General features: G+C 41.6%; 1 protein-coding gene across 1 annotated transcript in view; it reads left to right on the top strand.

Annotated features, from left to right (window-relative positions):
- The window catches only part of LGR5 (leucine rich repeat containing G protein-coupled receptor 5), a 134,578-nt gene extending 114,786 nt beyond the window's left edge, over positions 1 to 19,792 (top strand). Inside the window, exons 11-17 of the mRNA XM_026648802.1 lie at positions 1,607 to 1,672; positions 1,902 to 1,973; positions 2,694 to 2,765; positions 5,563 to 5,688; positions 11,459 to 11,604; positions 15,059 to 15,142; positions 16,369 to 19,792. Coding sequence (XP_026504587.1) covers positions 1,607 to 1,672; positions 1,902 to 1,973; positions 2,694 to 2,765; positions 5,563 to 5,688; positions 11,459 to 11,604; positions 15,059 to 15,142; positions 16,369 to 17,459 — 1,657 coding nt within the window. The 3' untranslated portion in view covers positions 17,460 to 19,792. The remainder of the gene's footprint in view (positions 1 to 1,606; positions 1,673 to 1,901; positions 1,974 to 2,693; positions 2,766 to 5,562; positions 5,689 to 11,458; positions 11,605 to 15,058; positions 15,143 to 16,368) is intronic.
- Positions 19,793 to 20,605: the final 813 nt, after the last annotated feature.

Here is a 20,605-nt window from a genome sequence, read left to right on the forward strand (position 1 = left end):
AATTTCTGTCTGAAAATTGTGTGGCTTTTGTAGTTAGAAGTATTACTCAGATTACTATAATTGAAAGGTGTTGGACGGGGGAACTCTCTTTTCCTATGTTTATTTTGCATTCAACAGGAATTTGTGTGTAGTCAGTTTCATTATTTTTGCTGTATAATCAGTTAGGCCCTGATTCTGCAAAGACATATCCACATCTTTAACTTACCACACTGAGAGGATTGGCCTCAATAGGACTAATCACAGTGCAGAAAATTAAACATACACCTAAGCCTGTGCAGGATTATGACCTTCATCAGTTTCTCCCTTCCTGAAAAGACACTTATAAATATCAGCAAAGGAACAGAAAAACCCAATTTTGTGGTGCTCGATCCAAAACTGGAATGTTTTCAATTATTTTTAAAAATTCAAGTTGACAAGTGTTCTTTTAAGAGGAGAAAACTGAAGTTAATATATGGTAGCATAGGCATATTGTTTACATACATAAGCACAGATTACTTTTCCATACCCACATTTGTTCTTCACATTAGTTTAGAAGCCTTCAACCCACCTGAATCATCCTCTGGCATATGTGACTAGCACAATAAAGGATCTGTCAACAGGACATGTTCAGGCTGTCTTTCCCACAAGAACAGAATGCATACACATACGCTTATGGTAGCCTGTGCACAAAGTAAAAGAGTAAGATACTAAACCAAAAATATGCTGTCATATACTTAACTTGTTTTTACAAAGCAAGCATAGAATGAATAGTTGAAATTCCATCTTCAAAACAAGTGCAAACAGAATTAAAATGTCTTTTAAGAAAGCAAAACAGATTTGCAATTGCATAGAGATGAGCCAATTTTTAAAAATTAGACTCAGACATGAAAATGTATTACTTCATTAATTGTTAGGGTTACAAAACATGTCCTTTGTCTCTGTTTTCTATCTACCTATAGGTCCAGTCCCATACTCTTTACACAGGCGAAACTGCTACTGAGGTTGATGTGTGTTTCCCCTGAGCAAAGGAGTACAGGATGGGGCTCTATTACTCTGTTTCTTTCTTCTTTTTACAATTTCTGCAAATTACCCTGGCTTGTTTTTGATTAGTTATATTATACTATAAATCAGTCCAGATGTTTCAGTTATTCTGTAATTTGTTGAGTTTTGGCTCAAGTTTTTTCAGCTTTTTTTTCCTTTGTAGTGATTGATTTCAAAGTTAGTTCTTTTTTTTTTTTAACCACTTCCCTCAGCTAAAGATATAGCAGCTCTAAGGGTCACAGGCAAGATTATTTAATTTAAAATGTAGTCTGGAAAGCTGATTAAATTTCACTATGATTATAACTAGAAAGTTTAGGGTCTTCTCTGTCAAAATCTAAATAGTCTCATTTAGTAGATTATTTTAAGTAATTAAAATAAGTATAACAGTTAAATGTTGGTGAACATTTAAGTCTGTGATCTAAATTCAGTAATATAGATAAATGTACTTCCAATATCTCTACTCTGAAAGACTCAGACGTTTACATTTGGGCCAGGGAATTCTCAAATATAGCAAACAGGGGGGAAATGCTATTTTTTTATCACAGCACCATAGAGCTTTACCTCTTTAATACCCTCTCTATTGCAGGGATCTGTCTTACAATCTGCTACAAGATTTACCCTGTTTTACTGCTTGCAAAAAACTTCAGAAAATGTAAGTATGCGAAAAACCATAAAATGCCTATAAAGATAAATTTAAATACACAAAGTAGCTTGGAGGTCATTAATCCAGTTACTGCTGACACATTTGGTGATGTCTGACATAGCCTCAACATGTGTGTCTTCTGATTTAAAATCTGGATCCATAACACACATAAACACTGTCTAAAATTCTCCAAATGTTATGTTCTTTGAAGCCAACGAGTGTCTTATTTCCATTGTAGTGACTTACATCATAATGAAATCTATGAAATCAAGGCCGACACATTTCAGCAGCTGGTTGCCCTGCGCTCTTTGTGAGTACAGCCATCATAGCTATTTACCTTGGTTCTCAGAAACATAGGAGCTTGCACTTTCACAGTACCTGCCCCTAAACATTTGTTTCCATTGTTCCACTTTGATCATTCAGCTCATTAAGTTATATTTGCCAAAGTAAAATAAACATTTTGAAGTTGAGCATTTCCAGCAATGAATTCACAGCTGTAAATGTATAGCTGTAATAGCTGCTACTCTTAAACATTTCTGAAGATGTGGGAAAGTACTGAGTCAGTACTATTTGCATGTATACACAATAGTCAACTGTAGAAAGCTGTGTGGTTTTTTCCCTGTAGAAGACAGTATTAAAAAATTGATCCCAATCCTGCAAATTCTCACTCACATAAGTAGTCCTTCCTCACATGAGCACTCCCACTGAAGTCAGTAGCAGTGGTGTTCTGAGCACAGATCACTCATGTAAATGTTTGCAAGATCAAGCCCATAGATTGTTTATAACATAGATTGCAAGGAGCCCATTTTGAAACTGGTGTCATTTTCATAATTAATTGACTCTAACACATTTAAAACAGGATGAAAGACATTTCACTATAAGATATACATGATCCCAATAAATATAGCAGCCTATTGAAAGTATTTGGATGTAACATATACCTTTTGATATTTAGGTATCGTAATCAAGTGCCCGAAATCTTCCAAATACATTCAGCGGGTATGTAATTCTCTACTCACTTTTCTTGTAGGGATTTAGCTTGGAACAAAATTGCAGTTATTCACCCCAACGCATTCTCCTCTTTACCATCCCTGATCAAACTGTGAGTATTTACTTATTTAAGTAATTTTTTTCATACTTTTTGTTGCAAAGGCATGCACTTTTTATAATTTGGGGGCCTGGTCAGCAGAAATTCTGGTTCTACAGACTGTGACTCTATGCCTAATCCTTCTGGGCTATTGAACACTCTCTCTAGATTTTTGCTTTTTCACATCTCCCCCATTCACATAAATCTTATAGGAAATAACTTCCACTCATGACTGTCTATGAAAACTATCTAACCCTAATGATGCTGGGTGTTTGGAGCATGTCGGCATGCCCCACTTTTCTTTTTTTTTTTCAGTGTGCTAGTGGTTTTATCCCTTGTAGCTGAGACCAGCAGTGTTTTCAGTTATTTTTAGAATATTTGCAGCATCAGGAATAAGGAATTTGAATCACAGTTAAACAGGGCACTGTCTTATTAACTGTTCTAACTTTGTTTCAGCAATATTAATGTGATGCAAAAGTATGCTTTATTAGTAACTGTCACCACTAATAGCTTAGTGGTCTAAGCATCAGATGCCCAGTTTTGCAGTCCTCGCTCACAATTAGTTCCAAGTCTTTATTAACTTTCACCTGCCTCCCACTGCACCTGGAATACCTCTTTAAGGAGACTCCCTAGGGCAATGGGTCACTGGGGAAATGCTAGTAGCATGGCTACATTGAAGCCACACTGTCCAGGAGCCGAGATAATGAGGGGCACTGGGGACAAAGTGCTTGCACCTCCGTAAGGCTGCCTCACATGGTTTTCCCAGGATCCACTGCTTTTACAGGCAATCTCCCCCATCTTTTTTTGTGGGTGGGCAAAGCTTCCTTTCCCAATGGAATGACTGGGAGGCAAGTCTCTGGAAGGAGAATCCCACATATATCTCTTTCATTGGCAATTAAGGGTTTCCCATGCAGGAGAGCGTGATCGAGGCCTGAGAATGGATCAGGGATCCCACTGAGTAATTTTAGCCAGTACATTGCCAAACAATCAGAGAGGCTTGCAGAAAAATGTCCTTTAACACAGTCAGATGGAGGTCCAATAGTAGCAGAAGACTTGGAGCGAAATCCTGACCCTACTGAAGTCAATGAAAGTTTTGCCATTTACTTGACTAAGACCAGGAATTCACCCCTGGTATTTAAATATGTTGCTGCTGGCATCTCCCATATTGCTAAACATGTACCTAGTACTTCTGTAGGAGCCACTCATTTCCACTAACATTCCAGTAAGCAGCCACCTGGACAGTAACAATTCTGTGTATCCTTGAAAGTGGCGGCAGTTACATGAGCTTCTGACCCACCACTCTCCTTCCTGCCTGTTGATCAAATAAAAAAAACAGGGACATTTGTGGGGGAATGAATGAGGATGGTGGAGAAATGGGAAGAAAAAGGAAGATCTGTGACACAGTACCGTAAAGGGCAGTCACAGCCTCTTCTCTGACTCCAGTTCAGCTCCTACCCTCCCTACTTTCTTACCCAGGCCACTCACCCCCACATTACTTCACTCATCCACAGTCAACTCTGCCAACCCCAATCATCCCCCTTCAGTTCAGAACCCCTCTCTTCAAGGCCCCGCAGTTTCTTTCTCTAACCCTGCCCCCTCATCCCAGAAGCCCCCTTCCACCATTCTCTCACCTAACCTCACTCGGCTGAGAATCCTTCACATTCACACACTGTCCTCCCCAACTTTCCCACAACTCAGACCTCCTGCAGGTCTCATCCCCCTCCCCAGGCGTACCACTCTCTCAGAACTCCCCACTGTAGCTCTAAACCTGTCCCCCACCCGACTTGCCTCAGACTCAACAGACAGACACACCCCAGCTCCGCAGAGACCACTCTCCATCTCACTTGTCTCAGACCCTAACCCTTTCCATCCCACTCAGTGTCGCTCAAAACCCATCCCTATCTATTGCTAGATCTGGAGAAGCAGGGGCAGAGGCAGCAGGGACAGAATGTGGCTGGTATTGGTGCTGAAAGCCACAGAACTTGCCTCTGTGGGGATAACCTGAATTAGCTGTTGAAATCCCTACCCTGATGGGCTCCTTTCTGCAGCCTGAAGCCTTGCTGACAGCCATCTCCCCCAGCCAGCAGTTGTACTACAACCACTAAGTCCTCCAGCCACACCAAGAGCTCCCCCGTGGCACCAGCCGGTACTGCACCTTGCAGTAGCACTATCGCATGGCTGTACTACACCGTGTCTATAGCATCGCTGCCAGACAGCTTCTTTCATGTGACAATGGTAAATAATCACAGGTCCACTTTCTAACACAGAACAAGGTAGTTTATTAGAAGAAAGAAAATAGTGTTCTTGCTAAAGCTCATACTCGCTCTCTGCTTCATGTGGGGCTTCTGCCTAGAATCTCCTACGGCTTGGTTTGGTTTTAAAGAAAAAGTACATGTGTTCTCATAATCCCTAGTAACCAGTCGGTCCTGTTCAAAGGGGTTAAAAAAAGTTCCCTTTAGTTCTAGTTGGGAACTAGCTCTCACTTGGCAATGTACAGTTTCAGAGAACAGTCAATTCATTTTTAATTGATTACCGGTTCTCTAAAACTGGTGCCATGAGTGCACAGAGTCAGGTCTTGGTAATAATTAACCCACAGCGGGTACTACTGAGCAAAATGCTACCATGGTCCAGCCACATATTCTGCTGGGAAAATGGGTGTATATTTGTGAAGAATGCTGCAGATTTTCTCTGCTGACTGGGGGCCCTATTTGGTTTAATAATCTTTGGTGAGGTTAAATTAATTTATTTTAAAAAACATTTCTAGTGCTGAAAAAAAAACTCTGTAAGCTGATTTTTATTTGCTATTATGCAGGGATCTGTCATCCAACCTTTTGTCCTCTTTTCCTGTGACTGGGCTACATGGTTTAACTCATTTAAAATTAACAGGAAATCATGACCTACAAAGTTTGATATCATCTGAAAATTTTCCAGAACTCAAGTGAGTATGTCATTAAGACTAATAAGCCACATTTGTGTTCATGTGCAATATAAGGTGTGTCACTGTGTAATGTACATTGCTTCATACTGGAAGACTTTGATCTGCAGTATTAAAACTAAAACAAATATGATAAAAATATGATAGACTCCTTTTATTATACTCACTTTTAACTGAAGAAACTACAGTGGGCTTTGAAATATTAACCCCAGTAGCTGCTTAGTATGATCCACATCTGCTTCCTGGCGATACATTTCAAAAGCTGTTAAAATTATATTGCTAGCAGTTTAATGCTCGTCTTCCACTGACTGCGGTTACATAACTCCCATTAAATTTAATGGGAACTAAGTAGATGCTAAGGAGAAAATATGCTCTTTAATGTACCAAAATACTTGGCAATACTCATTTAAAGCAACAATAAACAGTTTTCTCCCAGATCATTTGGTTAAATCTTAAAGTTCAAATAAGTAGTTTGTTGTTATTCAGCCCCTTAATTCTGGTAGAACGTTTTCGACTGGACACTGTGTGATATAGGAAGGAAGTGTTTTTTAGTGATTATTCACAGCTCTGGATGACGGTGGGTAAGTCACACACAACGTGATCCTGTACCTTTGAAGTTAATGGGAATTTTGCCACTGACTTCATTTTGATTAGGATTGGGCCCTAACTCACTCTGTGCCTCAGGTTACACATCTTTAATAATTATTATATACACAGGGATGTTGTAAGCCAATGGCTCGATCCTGCAAAAACTTACACACCTGCTTAGCTTTACTACCATGGGTACTTATATTTGGGACTATTCAATGAATTTAATAAACTTAACTTAATAAATGTAAGCATGTGTGTAAGTATTGCAGGATTGAGGCCTAATTGCTTCATGTTCAAGTTTTTTTGACATCCTCAGATGAAAGGTGCTAAGTATAAATTATAATTATTTTATACACCTGTGAATATTTGCAATACAGAGTCCCATTTCTTCTTTAATGAAATGATTGACTAGCATGTATGTATAGGTCATCACTATATTCATCCTTCAAAATATTCATCCTACAGGAGGGGAACTATATCCTGGAAAGCAGGGACTCTGGAAAGGATTTAGGGGTCATAGTGGATGAGCAGACCAAGATGGGCTCCCAGCATGATGCTGTAGCAAAAAGGGCTAATGTGATTCTTAGATATATAAACAAATGAGTAGGAGTAAGGAGGTGATTTTACCTCGGTATACAGCATTGGTGAGACTGATACTGGAATACTGTGTACAATTCTGGTGTCCATATTTTACAAATTGTTTAAAAATTGAAGAGGGAGCAGAAGAGAAACACAAAAATGATCCAAGGGCTGGAGAAAATGCCTTACACGGGGAGACTTAAAGAACTCAATCTCTTCATCTTATCAAAAAGAAAATGGAGATGTGACTTGATTACAATATGTAAGTGAAGAAAATATGGGGTACTAAAAGGCTTTTTAGTCTAAGGGAGAAAGGCATAACAAGAACCAATGGCTGGAGGCTGAAACCAGAGAGATTCAAATTTCAAATTAAGCTCAATTTTATCAATGAGGCCTGTTTAACTATTGGAATAAACTACCAAGGGAAAAGACGGATTCCCCATCTCCTGAAGTCTTCAGATCAAGACTGGATGTCCTTCTGGAAGAGATGCTTTAGTCAAAGACAAGTTATTAGGCTCAATGCAGGGGTAACTGAGTGAAATTCTATGCCGTGGTTAGCTAGGTGATCTAATGGTCCCTTCTGGCTGTAAAATCTGTGAAGGTCTAAAAAGATGCTGAGTGCTCTCAACACCCACTAGAGGGGGTCTGCACCTTGCAGGACTATTCTCAACTCAACAGAGGTGCTAAGCATCTTGCAGGGGCAGATCCCACAGTCTGGCTCCTGTGGGTGCTGTGTATGCACATCTCTCCTTGTGTTTATTCTCTCTCTTTCTCCATGTAGGGACAGGTAAGCCCTCTAAAATGATCAGACCAACTTCTGAAAAATATTTTAAATATAATAAAAGCATTAATTCAAAATTATCCTGTGATTATTATGAAAATGCAGCATATGCCATGACATGCCGACATAAGAAAGAGGACATGGAATGTTCTTAGTGTAGCTGATTGCTGGACTGATTGAAATCATAACTGTACTTAATCCATTTTAAATATGGTTTTGTGTATTAGAAATGATGCACTCCTCCTAAATGAAAATCAAGTACTTTGCTGAAAATACAACTAAATTATCTATGAAAATTAAATAAACTCACGAGGAAGTGCCAAGTAATCCCTTACATTTTTTGCAAAAACAGTTCTAGAAGGGTCTATTCTTCCTTCAATGAACATATCTAACTCTGATTGACAATAGCAGGAGTTAGGTGCATGCAGCCAGTAAAGAACAGAGGTGAAATCCTGGCCCCATTCAAATCCATTGGAGTTTTGCCATTGACTTCAGTGGGGCCAGGATTTCACCGGAGAGCTTTAAAGTGACTCTTCAAAGCACAGAACATGAACAGAGAACTAGCACAAAGTTTCCTGAATCGCGCTGTTCTACATCATTTGCAAAGCTAAGGACCAAATCCCTGGAAAGAGCTCACAGCTCAGCTAAATGGACCATTTGCTCATGAATACAGAGAAACATCTTGGGGCTGAGAGGTGGAATCCTTAGCTCCGCTTCCAGTAATGGCACAACAATTATCACCTAGCCAAATTCACTATAGCACGGAGAACACAAATGTTGCTGCTTCTCCTTCCCTCTGTCACTGTCGGGTTTGGCATTACTCACAACTCACTGGCCATCCCCCCTGGACTACTCACAATTTACCATTCCCATTCACCAACCATGACCATCTCCCACCTTAAAATGTGAAAAGCTCGAATTCTCCCTGCAAGGGCTCTCTGCTTCTTAAACCATTCACACAGAGGAAAGGAGGCTTACCATGGGCATGGACCCAGTAAGCAAAATAGGCCCAGTATACAAATTCTACCTAAAATTGTGAATTTTTAAGAGTCAAATATTTTATTTTGACAGTTAAAATCTAATCTTCACCCAGCTTTTTACCTGTTTAAAGTTAAACTGCCAGCAGCAGCTAAACCCCAAAGATGTAAAAGAGATTTATGTTCTCCATTAAGTAGCAGTCAGTCATTCTGCCTTTAAAGTAAAAGGAAGTGGGTCCAGGTGTTTGTTCTGAAGCATAAAGTTGAATCTCTGGTGTGGTGTGATGTGGGTCAGTTCCAATTTTTATGTTTGTTTTGCATTTTTGAGTTATCTTTGAATTTTTTTAGACAGTTTTTGCAAGAAGGTTCATTAGAAGGTGATAACACAATGGTTCCTTTGTGACCAGGAAAAGCTGATGTCTATCAGCTCAGGAGAAATTGATCCTGGCTGTGGCACAAAATATTTTTGGATCTACTAAGTGACTGTCTGGCCATGTACTTTTTAAATTGCTTAATGGACAGGATTTTCCAGACTAACATTTATTGGAAGAGGAAGATCTTCATTTTTATGAGATTAGTTAATCTAAACTCATTGTAACTCTGGAAAATAGGGCCTTGTCAAAGAGATTCTGGGAGGACCTACAAAGGGGATGAGAAACAGAAGCCATGCCCTTTAAAGAGTGATAATTGAGAAGGTTTGGGCACCTGGCCACCTTATCTAGAAGCCATGGAACATTGCAATGCTTGAGGCCTACGTGTCTTCCCCCATGACTGGCCATCAGAGGGGCAGGAATCCAGCAACATCTGAAGACTTGTCACCTCCAAGCATATAAAGGAAGTGTCCTAGTCAGCTAATGAGTCCATTACCATTAATCAGCAGAGCTGAGAAACCCACCTGCTGATCCTTTCCGTAGCAGGCTCAACCTCTTCCAAAGCTGCACGAAGCCACAAGAATCACAACAGCCATCTTGCAAAAGGATGGACTTGTTATTGTACGTATCTATTTTTTGTCAGCAGAGGGACACTTCTGGGCTGACTCAGTAGTCTTGCATCTTCTTTTTAACTCCACTAGGTGACTGATTGCTAGTGAGCGAAAGAGCGTGGGTGTGTGCAGGCACCCATGCATGAGCCCACGCAGAAGTATCTGTGGTTCAAACCCACAGAGGTTAGTTGAGGACAGCACCTAAGGAAGTCATTTCTCAAACATTTAATGACAACCTTAGCTGGATAATCTCACTCTTTTTAAAAGATCACATACTTGGAAATTTCATGGGGTTGGGATTTTATGTTTAAGTCGTAGGAAATCATTATCTTCACATAAAGTTCTCAATTAAAACTTTATTATCCTGAACTTTATTGGAGTATTTTAAAATATCTTATGCAAATATTTATATTGGGGACAGACTTAAGGATTGCTATTGCTTCCACCTCACCACGGAAATCTGAACAAGTAGCTCATTAGTTGGCATTTAAATTGTAATTTAAATATTAGCTTTAGCTTGGGGTTTGGTTTGTTCCCCCTTTTTGCCAAGCCTTTGGCTAGAGTGCAAGTTTAGCTCTGATTGGCATAAGGCCCTATGATTTGGGCTGATCGCTTTGTAAATGGCCACCTCCCCAGATTGCTATTTAGAGTTTATATAGGAATTGTTTGCTCTATTGAGTTGTTTGATTAATCTGATAAGAAGATTTACCTGATAATTTGATATGAACCCATTTTATTTCCATTTATGTTATGTTTAGAGTAATTTTAGTGATACGTTTTTATTGGTTTTAGTTATTAATTGTTAGGCGTTAATTAACAGTTACAACTGGAAACTGAGTTGGATCAAATATTTATTTATCAGAGGTAACAGTGTAATTAGCAGAGATAATCCATCTACTTGTGGGCCATACAGTATAAGCCCCTACAGTTTTTCTCAACCCCTTTCAGAATTTGCCCTAGAATGTCCAAACAAAATAGAATTCAAAATGTACAAGAGACCTGGAATTTGTATAACAGTAAAAAGAATGAAAAACCCATTGACTAAAACCTGGTTAAGTGTCAGGAATACCAGTGCACTGAAAGGTGTTATGGATGGCAGTGCCCCTTAATAGTGTGCAGATGTGTGCATGATAATTAAGGTAGCAAAACAGTTTCCATTGTAACAATCTATTTTCACATGTTCTTAACTTTCCAAATCATTAACCATTCAGTTTAGAATTCTTCATTCCTGGTCTCCGCCCAGAGATGAACCCCCTTCAGCTATTTTACAGTGGAAATGGGAGAAATTTTAATCTGGATCCAAAATTCAGTCTCTTAACTTCCCCCAAATTTGTGGGGGTTGTGCACTGAGATATGGGTTTTGCCTGTTATGCAGGTAGGATTCAGTTAGGGTATTTGGATCTCTCTCTCTAAAAGAAAAAACTAAGAAAACTACATGGAGAAAACTCAGTGAGTTAAAACAGTTAAAATCACTAAAAGTCAGGACATTAAAATATGGTTCTGACAGCAACATTCATTCAACTGCATTGCACGTCTGTTCCTGCTTTATTAAATCTACAGCTTAATATATTACTGAATATGTTGTAAATCTCCATAACAAAATATATAGGATGTGTGCAATGTGTCTGAATTAAAATTGGTCTTGGAACCATTTGCATTTTCTAATTTTTTGTAATTTAAACTATGCATCCCAAACTCTGCATTAACAAGGTTTTTGTTTTAAATGTGTGGCTATTTTCCCTTTCAGTTACAGTTATTTAATTGAGTTCATTTTTCTCAATATTAACATTAGCGATGAGGTATAATACGTTAAGTGAAGTACTGTAACCAGTGTAACTGCATATTTTGTTTGTTAACATGCAGGGTCATAGAAATGCCTTATGCTTACCAGTGCTGCGCATTTGGAACTTGTGAAAGCCACTACAAAATCTCCAACCAGTGGAACAAAGATGAGAACAGCAGTGCTGATGATTTCCATAAGAAAGATTCTGGAATGTTACACATTCAAGGTAATTAGTTTAATGTCACTCTTTGGCTTTGGAACCTACTTTAGGTCCCAGGACACCTCCCTTAAATCAATAGGAATTTTGCCATTAAATTTTATGGTAGTGAGATGTAGCTCTCAAAGTTTAAACAAGAATGTATTTATAATATCCTTTTAAAGCAGGAGTCAGCAACCTCTGGCACGCAGCTCGCCAGGGTGAGCACCCTGGCGGGCTGGGCCAGTTTGTTTACTTGCCACGACGGCAGGTTCGGACGATCATGGCTCCCACTGGTCGCGGTTCACCATCCCAGGCCAATGGGGGCAGCGGGAAGCCGCAGCCAGCACATCCCTTGGCCCGCGCCGCTTCCCTCCCTCCCCCCATTGGCCTGGGACGGTGAACCGCAGCCAGTGGGAGCCGCAATCGGCCGAACCTGCAGACGCAGCAGGTAAACAAACTGGCCCGGCCCGCCAGGGTGCTTACCCTGGCGAGCCGCGTGCCAGAGGTTGCCGACCCCTGTTTTAAAGAGACACTGTCAAGATGGATCCTCACACCGGAGGCAAAAATCATCCTCTTAATTCAGAGGGGGTGACATGGTGCTGGCCTGTCATCCTACACAATAGATATCCTGCATTTGCAAAGCAAGATGGTTCAGAGCTGGACTGTCACAAGTTGCTGGTGGCCTTAAAAGTAGCAACATGTGTTCTGGGCTACCAAGCGCTGTTCATAGCAGCAGTACATGCTTGGGAGTGGGATAGGGTTGCCATTGCCAACTTTCTAATCGCACAAAACCGAACGCCCTTGCCCCGGCTCCTGCCCCGCCCCTTCTCTGAAGCCCCTCCCCTGCTCACTCCATCCCCCCTCCCTCTGTCGCTCGCTCTCCCCCACCCTCACTCACTCCCTCATTTTCACTGGGCTGGGGCAAGGGTTTGGGGTGTGGGAGGAGCTGAGGGCTCCAGCTGGGGGTGTGGGCTCCTGGGTGGGGCCAGAAATGAGGGGTTCAGGGTGCGGGAGGGGGGTCCGGGCAGGGGGTTGGGATGCGGGAGGAGGTGTGGGTTCTAGCTGTGGGTGCAAGCTCTGGGGTGGGGCCATGGATGAGGGGGTTTGAGGTACAGGAAACGGGGGAGCTGAGGGGTTTGGATTGTGGGAGGGGGCTCCGGGCTGAGGCATGGGGATGGGATGTGGGAAGAGGTCTGCTGTCTGGGCTGGGGGTGCGGGGTAGGCGGTGAGGCCAGAAATGAGGGTTCAGGGTGTGGGAGGGGGAGGGGGCTCCTGGCTGGGGAAAGGGGTTGGGATGTGTGTGAGGGGGTGAGGGCTCCAGCTTGGGGTGCAGGCTCTGGGCTGGGGCTGGGAATGCGGGATTTGGGGTGCAGGAGGGGGCTCAGGGCTGGGGCTGAGGGTTGGGGCATGGGAGGGGAGTCAGGGTGCGGGTTCTGGGAGGCTGAGCTGGGACAGGGGATTGGGGTGTGGGCTCTGGATGGGGGTGTGGGATGAGGGGTTTCAGGTGCAGAAGGGGGCTCGGAGCTAGGGCAGGTGGTTAGGGTAAGAGAGGGGGGCAGGGTCTGGGAGGGATTTTGGGTGCAGGAGGGGGCTCAAGGCTAGGGCAAGGGGTTTGGGAGGGGGTGCAGTCTCCAGGCGGCACTTACCTCAGGTAGCTCCCGGAAGCTGCAACATGTCCCTCTGGCTCCTAGGCGGAGGCACGGCCTCCATCCACAAGCACCACCCCCACAGCTCCATTGGCCATGGTTCATGGCCAATGGGAGCTGTAGAGTTGGCACTTGGGGCAGGGGCAGCACGCAGAGCCCCTCTGGCCACCCCTGCACCTAAGAGAGGGAGGGGGGATATGCCGACCGCTTCTGGGAGCCGCGCGGAGCCAGGTAGGGAGCTTGCCTGTTATACCAATAGAATAAAATCTAGCAGGATCTTATTAAGAGGGATAAGGCAAAGATGCCACATTTATTGTAAATATAATGATAAAGCAAAAGATAAAAGTAAACAACGTTGTTTTGACTACTTATTCCTATCACTACTTATTCCTTAGACACACACACATATCTAGAGAGAGAGAGATTCATTCACACAATCATTCATTTAAGTTCTGTATAGGTGTTATAGTTACCAGCCTAGAAGTTGCTCATGCCAAGTTACTGGCCAGGTATCTTGGTCATGAGGATGGAGCCGAGTCTGTGTCAGGTGCACCTGATGCTCCTGGAGGTTGGCAGCAGAACCAGAGGCTCAAAATCCTCAGTCTTGAGAGTCCATTCTTATAGGAATTAATTCCTATGTTAGTCTATGGGAGCTGTTTCATCCTGCTGTTGCTGACTCAATCAGCGGATGGCACATTCCTGGGCACATTCCTGGTGGCTCCACACTGTCCAAAGTTTGTGTTTCTCATCCTTCCAGGTGATGGGGTGGATCCCAGTTTACCCTCCGGGGGTTTTGGTGGTCCACTTTACACATTCTTCGGCCGATGGATACTCCCTTTCCAGGCTGGCACCTCCCTAACCATTCATGTATATCAAGCATTCATCAGCATACATTCCATATCTTAACCATATTTTAATTTACTGTCTCCACCACTTTCGGGGTGTGTGCTAATTCATTTGAGACTCCCGGCCCTTTAATCACAGAGGGTGGGGGTCTGTCCTAGGAGCCGTTGAATGAAGTGAAAGTCACTTAACGGCTTATAGTGTTTGTTTACATTGTATTAATTACTTCAAGAACAAAGTCAATTAACTTGTTTGTAAGTTTTACATAGTAACAAAGTATCTTTCACAGGATAGATATAATCAATGGTTTCTACAGACAGTAGCTTACAAGTTTTAACAGAAGACCCAAGAGATTTTTGTACTTGGTGAAACTGTTGGATTTTAAAGTGTGGGGGACAAATTATGAGGGGGTCACTGTCACTTGGGGGAATCACTGTTAGTACCTTCTTTAATATCCCTACATGCCAGCCCCGCTGACCAGACTTTTAATGGCCCGGTCAGTGATGCTGACCAGAGCCACCAGAGCCCCTTTTCGACCGGGCGTTCTGGTCAAAAACTGGACACCTGGCAACCCTAGAGTGGGATAGAAGACACATAGCCCATTAGGATTATAAAATGTGGTGAGCTACATGGCACGAAAGCCTGTGGCTTCTCCTAGCACTACCTAGGTGCCAAGGAGAGATTCTGACCTCTAGAGGCTGGAGTGGTTAGATCAGGAATCGGCAACCTTTGGCATGCGGCCCGTCAGGGAAATCCGCTGGCGGGCCAGGACGGTTTGTTTAATTTGTTTAAATTAAAATGCAGAGCCCTCCAGACTGGTGGCCAGGACCCAGGCAGTGTGAGTGCCACTGAAAATCAGCTCGCGTGCCGCCTTTGGCACACGTGCGATAGGTTGCCTACCCCTGCCTTAAAAGTAACTTATCACAGCCATTTCCCTATATTCACTAAGGAACTTAGTCTCAGTCTAAAGTCTCAGGAATTTTCTCCCACAGATGAACGTGACTTTGAGGATTTTCTGCTTGACTTTGAAGAAGATTTGAAAGCTCATCATTCGGTGCAATGCACACCCTCTCCAGGTATGGGACTGCCAGGCAAATAGGAGACCTGACAAAGTTTCCCTTGATGTCTGAAACGAAGAACTGCTAAACTGTCCCTAGAATTAACTTCAGATCTATTTCAATAAAATTGCACCATATTTTGCAATAATTTTGGTGGGACAAAATTATTAGCCCACAATATAAGATTGAAGCCCATGAAACTGTTTGTTAACTACAATAACAGTGTATCTCTATTATGCATTGGCTCCTGTGACTGCTAAACCAAGAGTTTCTCTCTGTATCCTCAGATAGGTCTTATCCCTCCTTTTGGTATAACAGATCTGTGATCTCAAGTCATTGGTCTTTGTGTTCATCAAGAAAAAGATGATGATAGACCAGATTCTGTGCTTAGGCAATCTAGTGTAAATCTAGAATAATTCCATTGAAGCCAGTGAGTTACTTCAGTTTTAAACTACTGTCATAGTGCAATTTGGTCTAATGTCTAGGTCAGAGGCAAATATCACTTATATTGCCCTGAATAGACATTCTCTACCAAATGATTCCCCAATATTAGCATTGCCTCTCTAGAACAGTGTTTCCCAACCTGAGGTGTTGTAGATGGGAGAAGTGGAGACAGAAAAAAACTATATGATGACACTTCCACTAAATGCTTCCTTTGCTGCAAGGAAAACAGCAGGTATCTCCTGGAATGTCTCTCCCTGCTCCAGTGCCAGCACCCAATGTATGGACACAGGTTACCTCTACATATTGGGAGGCCCAGGTAGCACCCCAGGCTTATCTTCTCTCAGAGCCTAGCTACTCTCAGAACACCCAGCTCACGGGGAGAGCACATGCAGCCTAAACCCACAGATCCCTAGTCAATACCACAGCTCCCACCCCAGACAGCAGGAAGCCTCCTCTTCGCATGAGGAAATGAAGTGGGGGGGAAAGAAACCTGAACAGAAAAAAAATACACCAAGAAAACAGACAGGGGAGAGAGAGATTGAGAATGGACATTAAAAAGGGACGGAGTGTTCTGGGTCATGATGGACAGAGGAGACAGGAAATGCCCATCCTCCAGTCTTTTTGGGAAGCACCAACAAAAGAAGGTTGGAAGCCACTGCGTAGCAGTGGGTGCTGGAGAAGGTGAATACTCTTTCTCCCTGTGGTGAGAAGAGACATGAAAATTAGGCAGGGTTTCAAATGTTGCAAATTAATCGTTCACTCTCACGTATTTCCTCTTCCCATTTCTCTTGTCCTTGCAGGTCCCTTCAAACCATGTGACCATCTGTTTGGTAGTTGGCTAATCAGAATTGGAGTGTGGACCATAGTGGGTTTGGCATTTATTTGCAATGCACTGTTAACTGCAACAGTCTTCAGATCTCCATTGTATATTTCCTCTATAAAACTTTTAATTGGACTGATAGCCATTGTAAACATGCTAATGGGTCTGTCCAGTGGTGTATTGGCCAGCATAGACGCATTAACCTTTGGCAGCTTTGCTCAATATGGTGCTTGGTGGGAAAGCGGAGTTGGTTGCCAAGTCACTGGCCTTCTGTCCATTTTTGCTTCAGAGACTTCCATTTTCCTCCTTACCCTGGCAGCACTCGAACGTGGGTTCTCTGTAAAGTATGCTACAAAGTTTGAAACAAAATCCTCTCTTGCTAGTGTGAAAATAGCCATTTTCTTTTGCTTTATGTTGGCCTTGATAATTGCAGTGGTACCACTTCTCAGTGAGAGCAAATATGGGGTGTCTCCGCTCTGTTTACCTTTGCCATTTGGGGAACCCAGCTCTATGGGCTTCATGGTAGCATTGGTCTTATTAAACTCTCTTTGCTTTCTGGTGATGACTGTTGCCTATACAAAACTGTACTGTAGTTTGGAGAAGGGAGAACTAGACAATATTTGGGACTGTTCTATGATCAAGCACATAGCATTGTTACTTTTTACTAATTGCATTCTCTATTGCCCTGTGGCCTTCTTATCTTTTTCCTCCTTACTAAACCTCACTTTTATTAGCCCAGAAGTGATTAAATCAATACTCCTAGTGATTGTCCCACTGCCCGCATGTCTAAACCCACTTCTTTATATCCTTTTCAATCCACATTTTAAGGAAGATCTGGGAAGTCTCAGAAAGCAAACTTTGTTATGGAGCAGATCAAAACATACAAGTCTGATCTCTGTTAATTCAGACGATGTAGAGAAACAGTCCTGTGACTCAACACAAGCCCTGGTAACCTTTGCAAGTGCCAGCATATCGTATGATGTGCCTACCAGCAACTCACTAATGCCATCATCTTATCAAATGACAGAAAGCTGTAATCTTTCATCAGTAGCATTTGTTCCATGTCACTAGTTTCAGGGGCAAAAACAAATGTATGTATGTTTACACATTTTTCAAGCCGAAATGTAAGAGTGGGTGTGTGTACACGTGCTGGGGAGTGGGGTCAAAGGTGCTCTTGATTACTGTTACACGCATCTAAACAAACCAGCTAATAACAAAGAAAACAAGCAGCAGGCTGAAATCCCAACACATGAATCCTGTCAGCCTTTTAGGAAATCTCAAAACCAATCTTGTTTGGGATGAAGAGGAAGCCTGAAAGCTGCAGGCATGTATACAGTTGGTTCGGTTGTTCTCTTAGAGAGATGCCAGTCAGAAAAGGCATCTGACAGTCAAGAGCAAAAATAGTATATTGAAGAGGTGAATTTTCTTGGAGGCATTGCCATTGTTTTAATTAATTGAGCTTGTTGAAGTACAGAATTTAAAATGTTAGGAACAGGTTGCTCCCCAGATGGGGTTGGTCAAGTTACCTCCGTGCTTTTTTAATGCTATGATTATTTTTTAAAAGTGCCTGTCTATGGCTTTGATCCAGCAAGGTATTTAAGCATGTGCCTGACTTAAAGCACATGAGCAATCCCATTGAAGTCCAACAAAGTTTATGGAAAATAGATCTTGTCAAAGTAATTTGATACTATTTTTGATGAGTTTGCAAGTTTGGTTGATAAAGATAATAGTGTTGATGTAATATACTTACTCTTGTAAGGCATTTGACTTGGTACTACACAACATTTTGATTATGAAACTAGAACCATAAAAAATATCTGTGGCCAAAAGGGCTAATGCAATCCTTGGATATATAAATAAGGGAGGATCAAGTAGGAGTGGAGAGGTTATCTTACCTCTGTATTTGGCACTGATGTGACCAATACTGGAATACTGTGTCCAGTTCAAAAAGGGTGTTGAAAATTTACCAAGGGTTGTGGTGGATTCTCCAGCAATGGAAATCCTTAAATCATAATTGGATGATTTGCTACAAGAGATGGTTGAGTTCAATTACAATTATTGGACTTGAAGCAGGAATTAATTCAGGAGGTTTTGTGGCCTGTACTACAGAGGAGGCTAGACTAGATGACCACAATGGTCCCTTCTGGTCTTAAATTCTCTGAATCTATGAATCCCTTGCTGAATCAAGGCCTATGAAGTTGTGTATCTCAGAACCATCACAATTAGAGAGGAAAGCCCCCTGATATTTGCCCTCTCTACTTTAAAGAGTCCCAGGCAATGGGCTCCCATTGTTTCCGTCTGAGACTAGCACTTACCTTGACTAAACTATATTTGGGAGTTCTTTCAATCTCATTTTCTCATAGATGTCACCTTTCCTTTCATGAGCAGATCAAATAAGACATTACTATGCATGGATCCAGATTTTGTTGGGTTTTTTTCTAATGTTCCCTGAGCAACAATGTTTAATGGTCCAGTACCTGCTTCTTAGTTTAAAGGCCACTCTGCTCTCCAGGTGGATAAAACTGCATGTGGACAACATTACCTAACTTAGATGAGCCCAAATAATTAAGATGGTCAATTACAGATGGTCTCTGATTTTCATGTTACATATGTACCTTCCTGGCACCCAAAGGATGGATTTTCATGATGAAAATCTGTTGCGAGCTGTGGACATACCTAGAAATGCCAGTGTGAATGGAGAAAAAATATTTTTTAGTTTTGAAGTTAAAGATGGCATCAGTTGACTTTGGCTGACATGTGCATTCTGGAAAAAAATGAACAAATGCAGAAATTATGTCTGGTAAAGCTGGCTGCATGGTTATCTTAATCCTCTATCTCTTGTGGCTTTTGAAGCAGCACAGTATACAGCTGCAGAATGATTCCTGAAATCACTTTGGATTAAACAGAGTATCAGTCAACCACTGCACAATACTTATTATCATGTTTATTTAGCTTTATTTTCACTGGGGTCCATCTGTGCTGCACTGTTTAATGTCAGTGAAATTTCTCCTTGGCTTGCTATATTTAAAAAGTTTGTAAAATGGTTTGAGAAGCAAAATAATGTTATAATTCTAAAGACTAGTTAAAGAAAGTTACTTTTATCAGAACTTTCATAGCTTGCAGAAAGTCCAAAACAAAAGGCTACTATGGGTCTTTTATTTTTATAAGCGATTTTTGAAATATTTTGATCAGATATTTTAACTTGAAATTGTTAAAATTCATTTGCTTTTTTAAAAAAATGTGTAAATATAGAACTGTATTTATTGCTACAATAAAATACAACCACACTAAAGGGCATGAGAATAAGCCATGTACAGTTTCATACTGATATTTTCTATATTTTCTATTGTCTGCTCATATATTTTACTAAATTCACCATCTGTATATATTATCTGTAAATGTGTAGCGATTGTAAATAGATTATGTACTTTCTTTTCTATCGGTTGTTCCAAATATATGTAATTTGTAATAAAATTTGTGACTAAACAGAAAAAGGCATTTCATCAGGGTCTGCACTAGTTCACTAGAATAAGATCTCTGAGGTATGTCTACACTGCAGCTAGCCTGTGTCAGTGTGTCTCAGGGTTATGGGGCTCGGGCTGTAGGGCTATAAAACTGCAGTGTAGACGTACCCTGAAGTTGTAACCAGAGCTTAAATTATAGGTATTTCTGTCTTGTTAGGGGTCCAGGAAAGCATCACCAATCTAAAATAGTATTTTATTTCAACACAGACCGAGCCTCTTTACCTAATATTCTCCCTTATCTATCAGTCTGAAGCCAGAAACCTTTTCCCCTGACTATCTTATATCTACATTCTCTTCTCTATGGGACAGCTCAAAGCTATTCTGTACTATGCACACACACACCACCCCTATTTCAATAACAAAACATAGGTTTGAGCAGCCCAGGTTACGTTGCAGGTTAAAGCCTGGATGACTGAATAAGAGGGAGACAGTGTCAGGGAATCAGAGCCCAGTATAGAGAGCATGTCTGAATTCACTGTCAGGCTGATTGAGGAGGAGGAGGACCCCAGAAGACGTGCCAGCACTGGGACACACACTTGTGATTAGGGACAGTGTTGGGTGATTATTAATTATTATTATTAGCAAATAATTTAGCTGCCCAAAACTTCAAGTTTTGACTGAACTGAAAAATGAAAACGTCAGCAATATCAAAAGGAAACATTTTGTTTTGACCCAAAGTTTTATTCTTATTTC

Source organism: Terrapene carolina, unplaced genomic scaffold (assembly GCF_002925995.2).
Source record: "Terrapene carolina triunguis isolate 2854851 unplaced genomic scaffold, T_m_triunguis-2.0 Scaffold68, whole genome shotgun sequence".
Lineage (NCBI taxonomy): Eukaryota > Metazoa > Chordata > Testudines > Emydidae > Terrapene > Terrapene triunguis.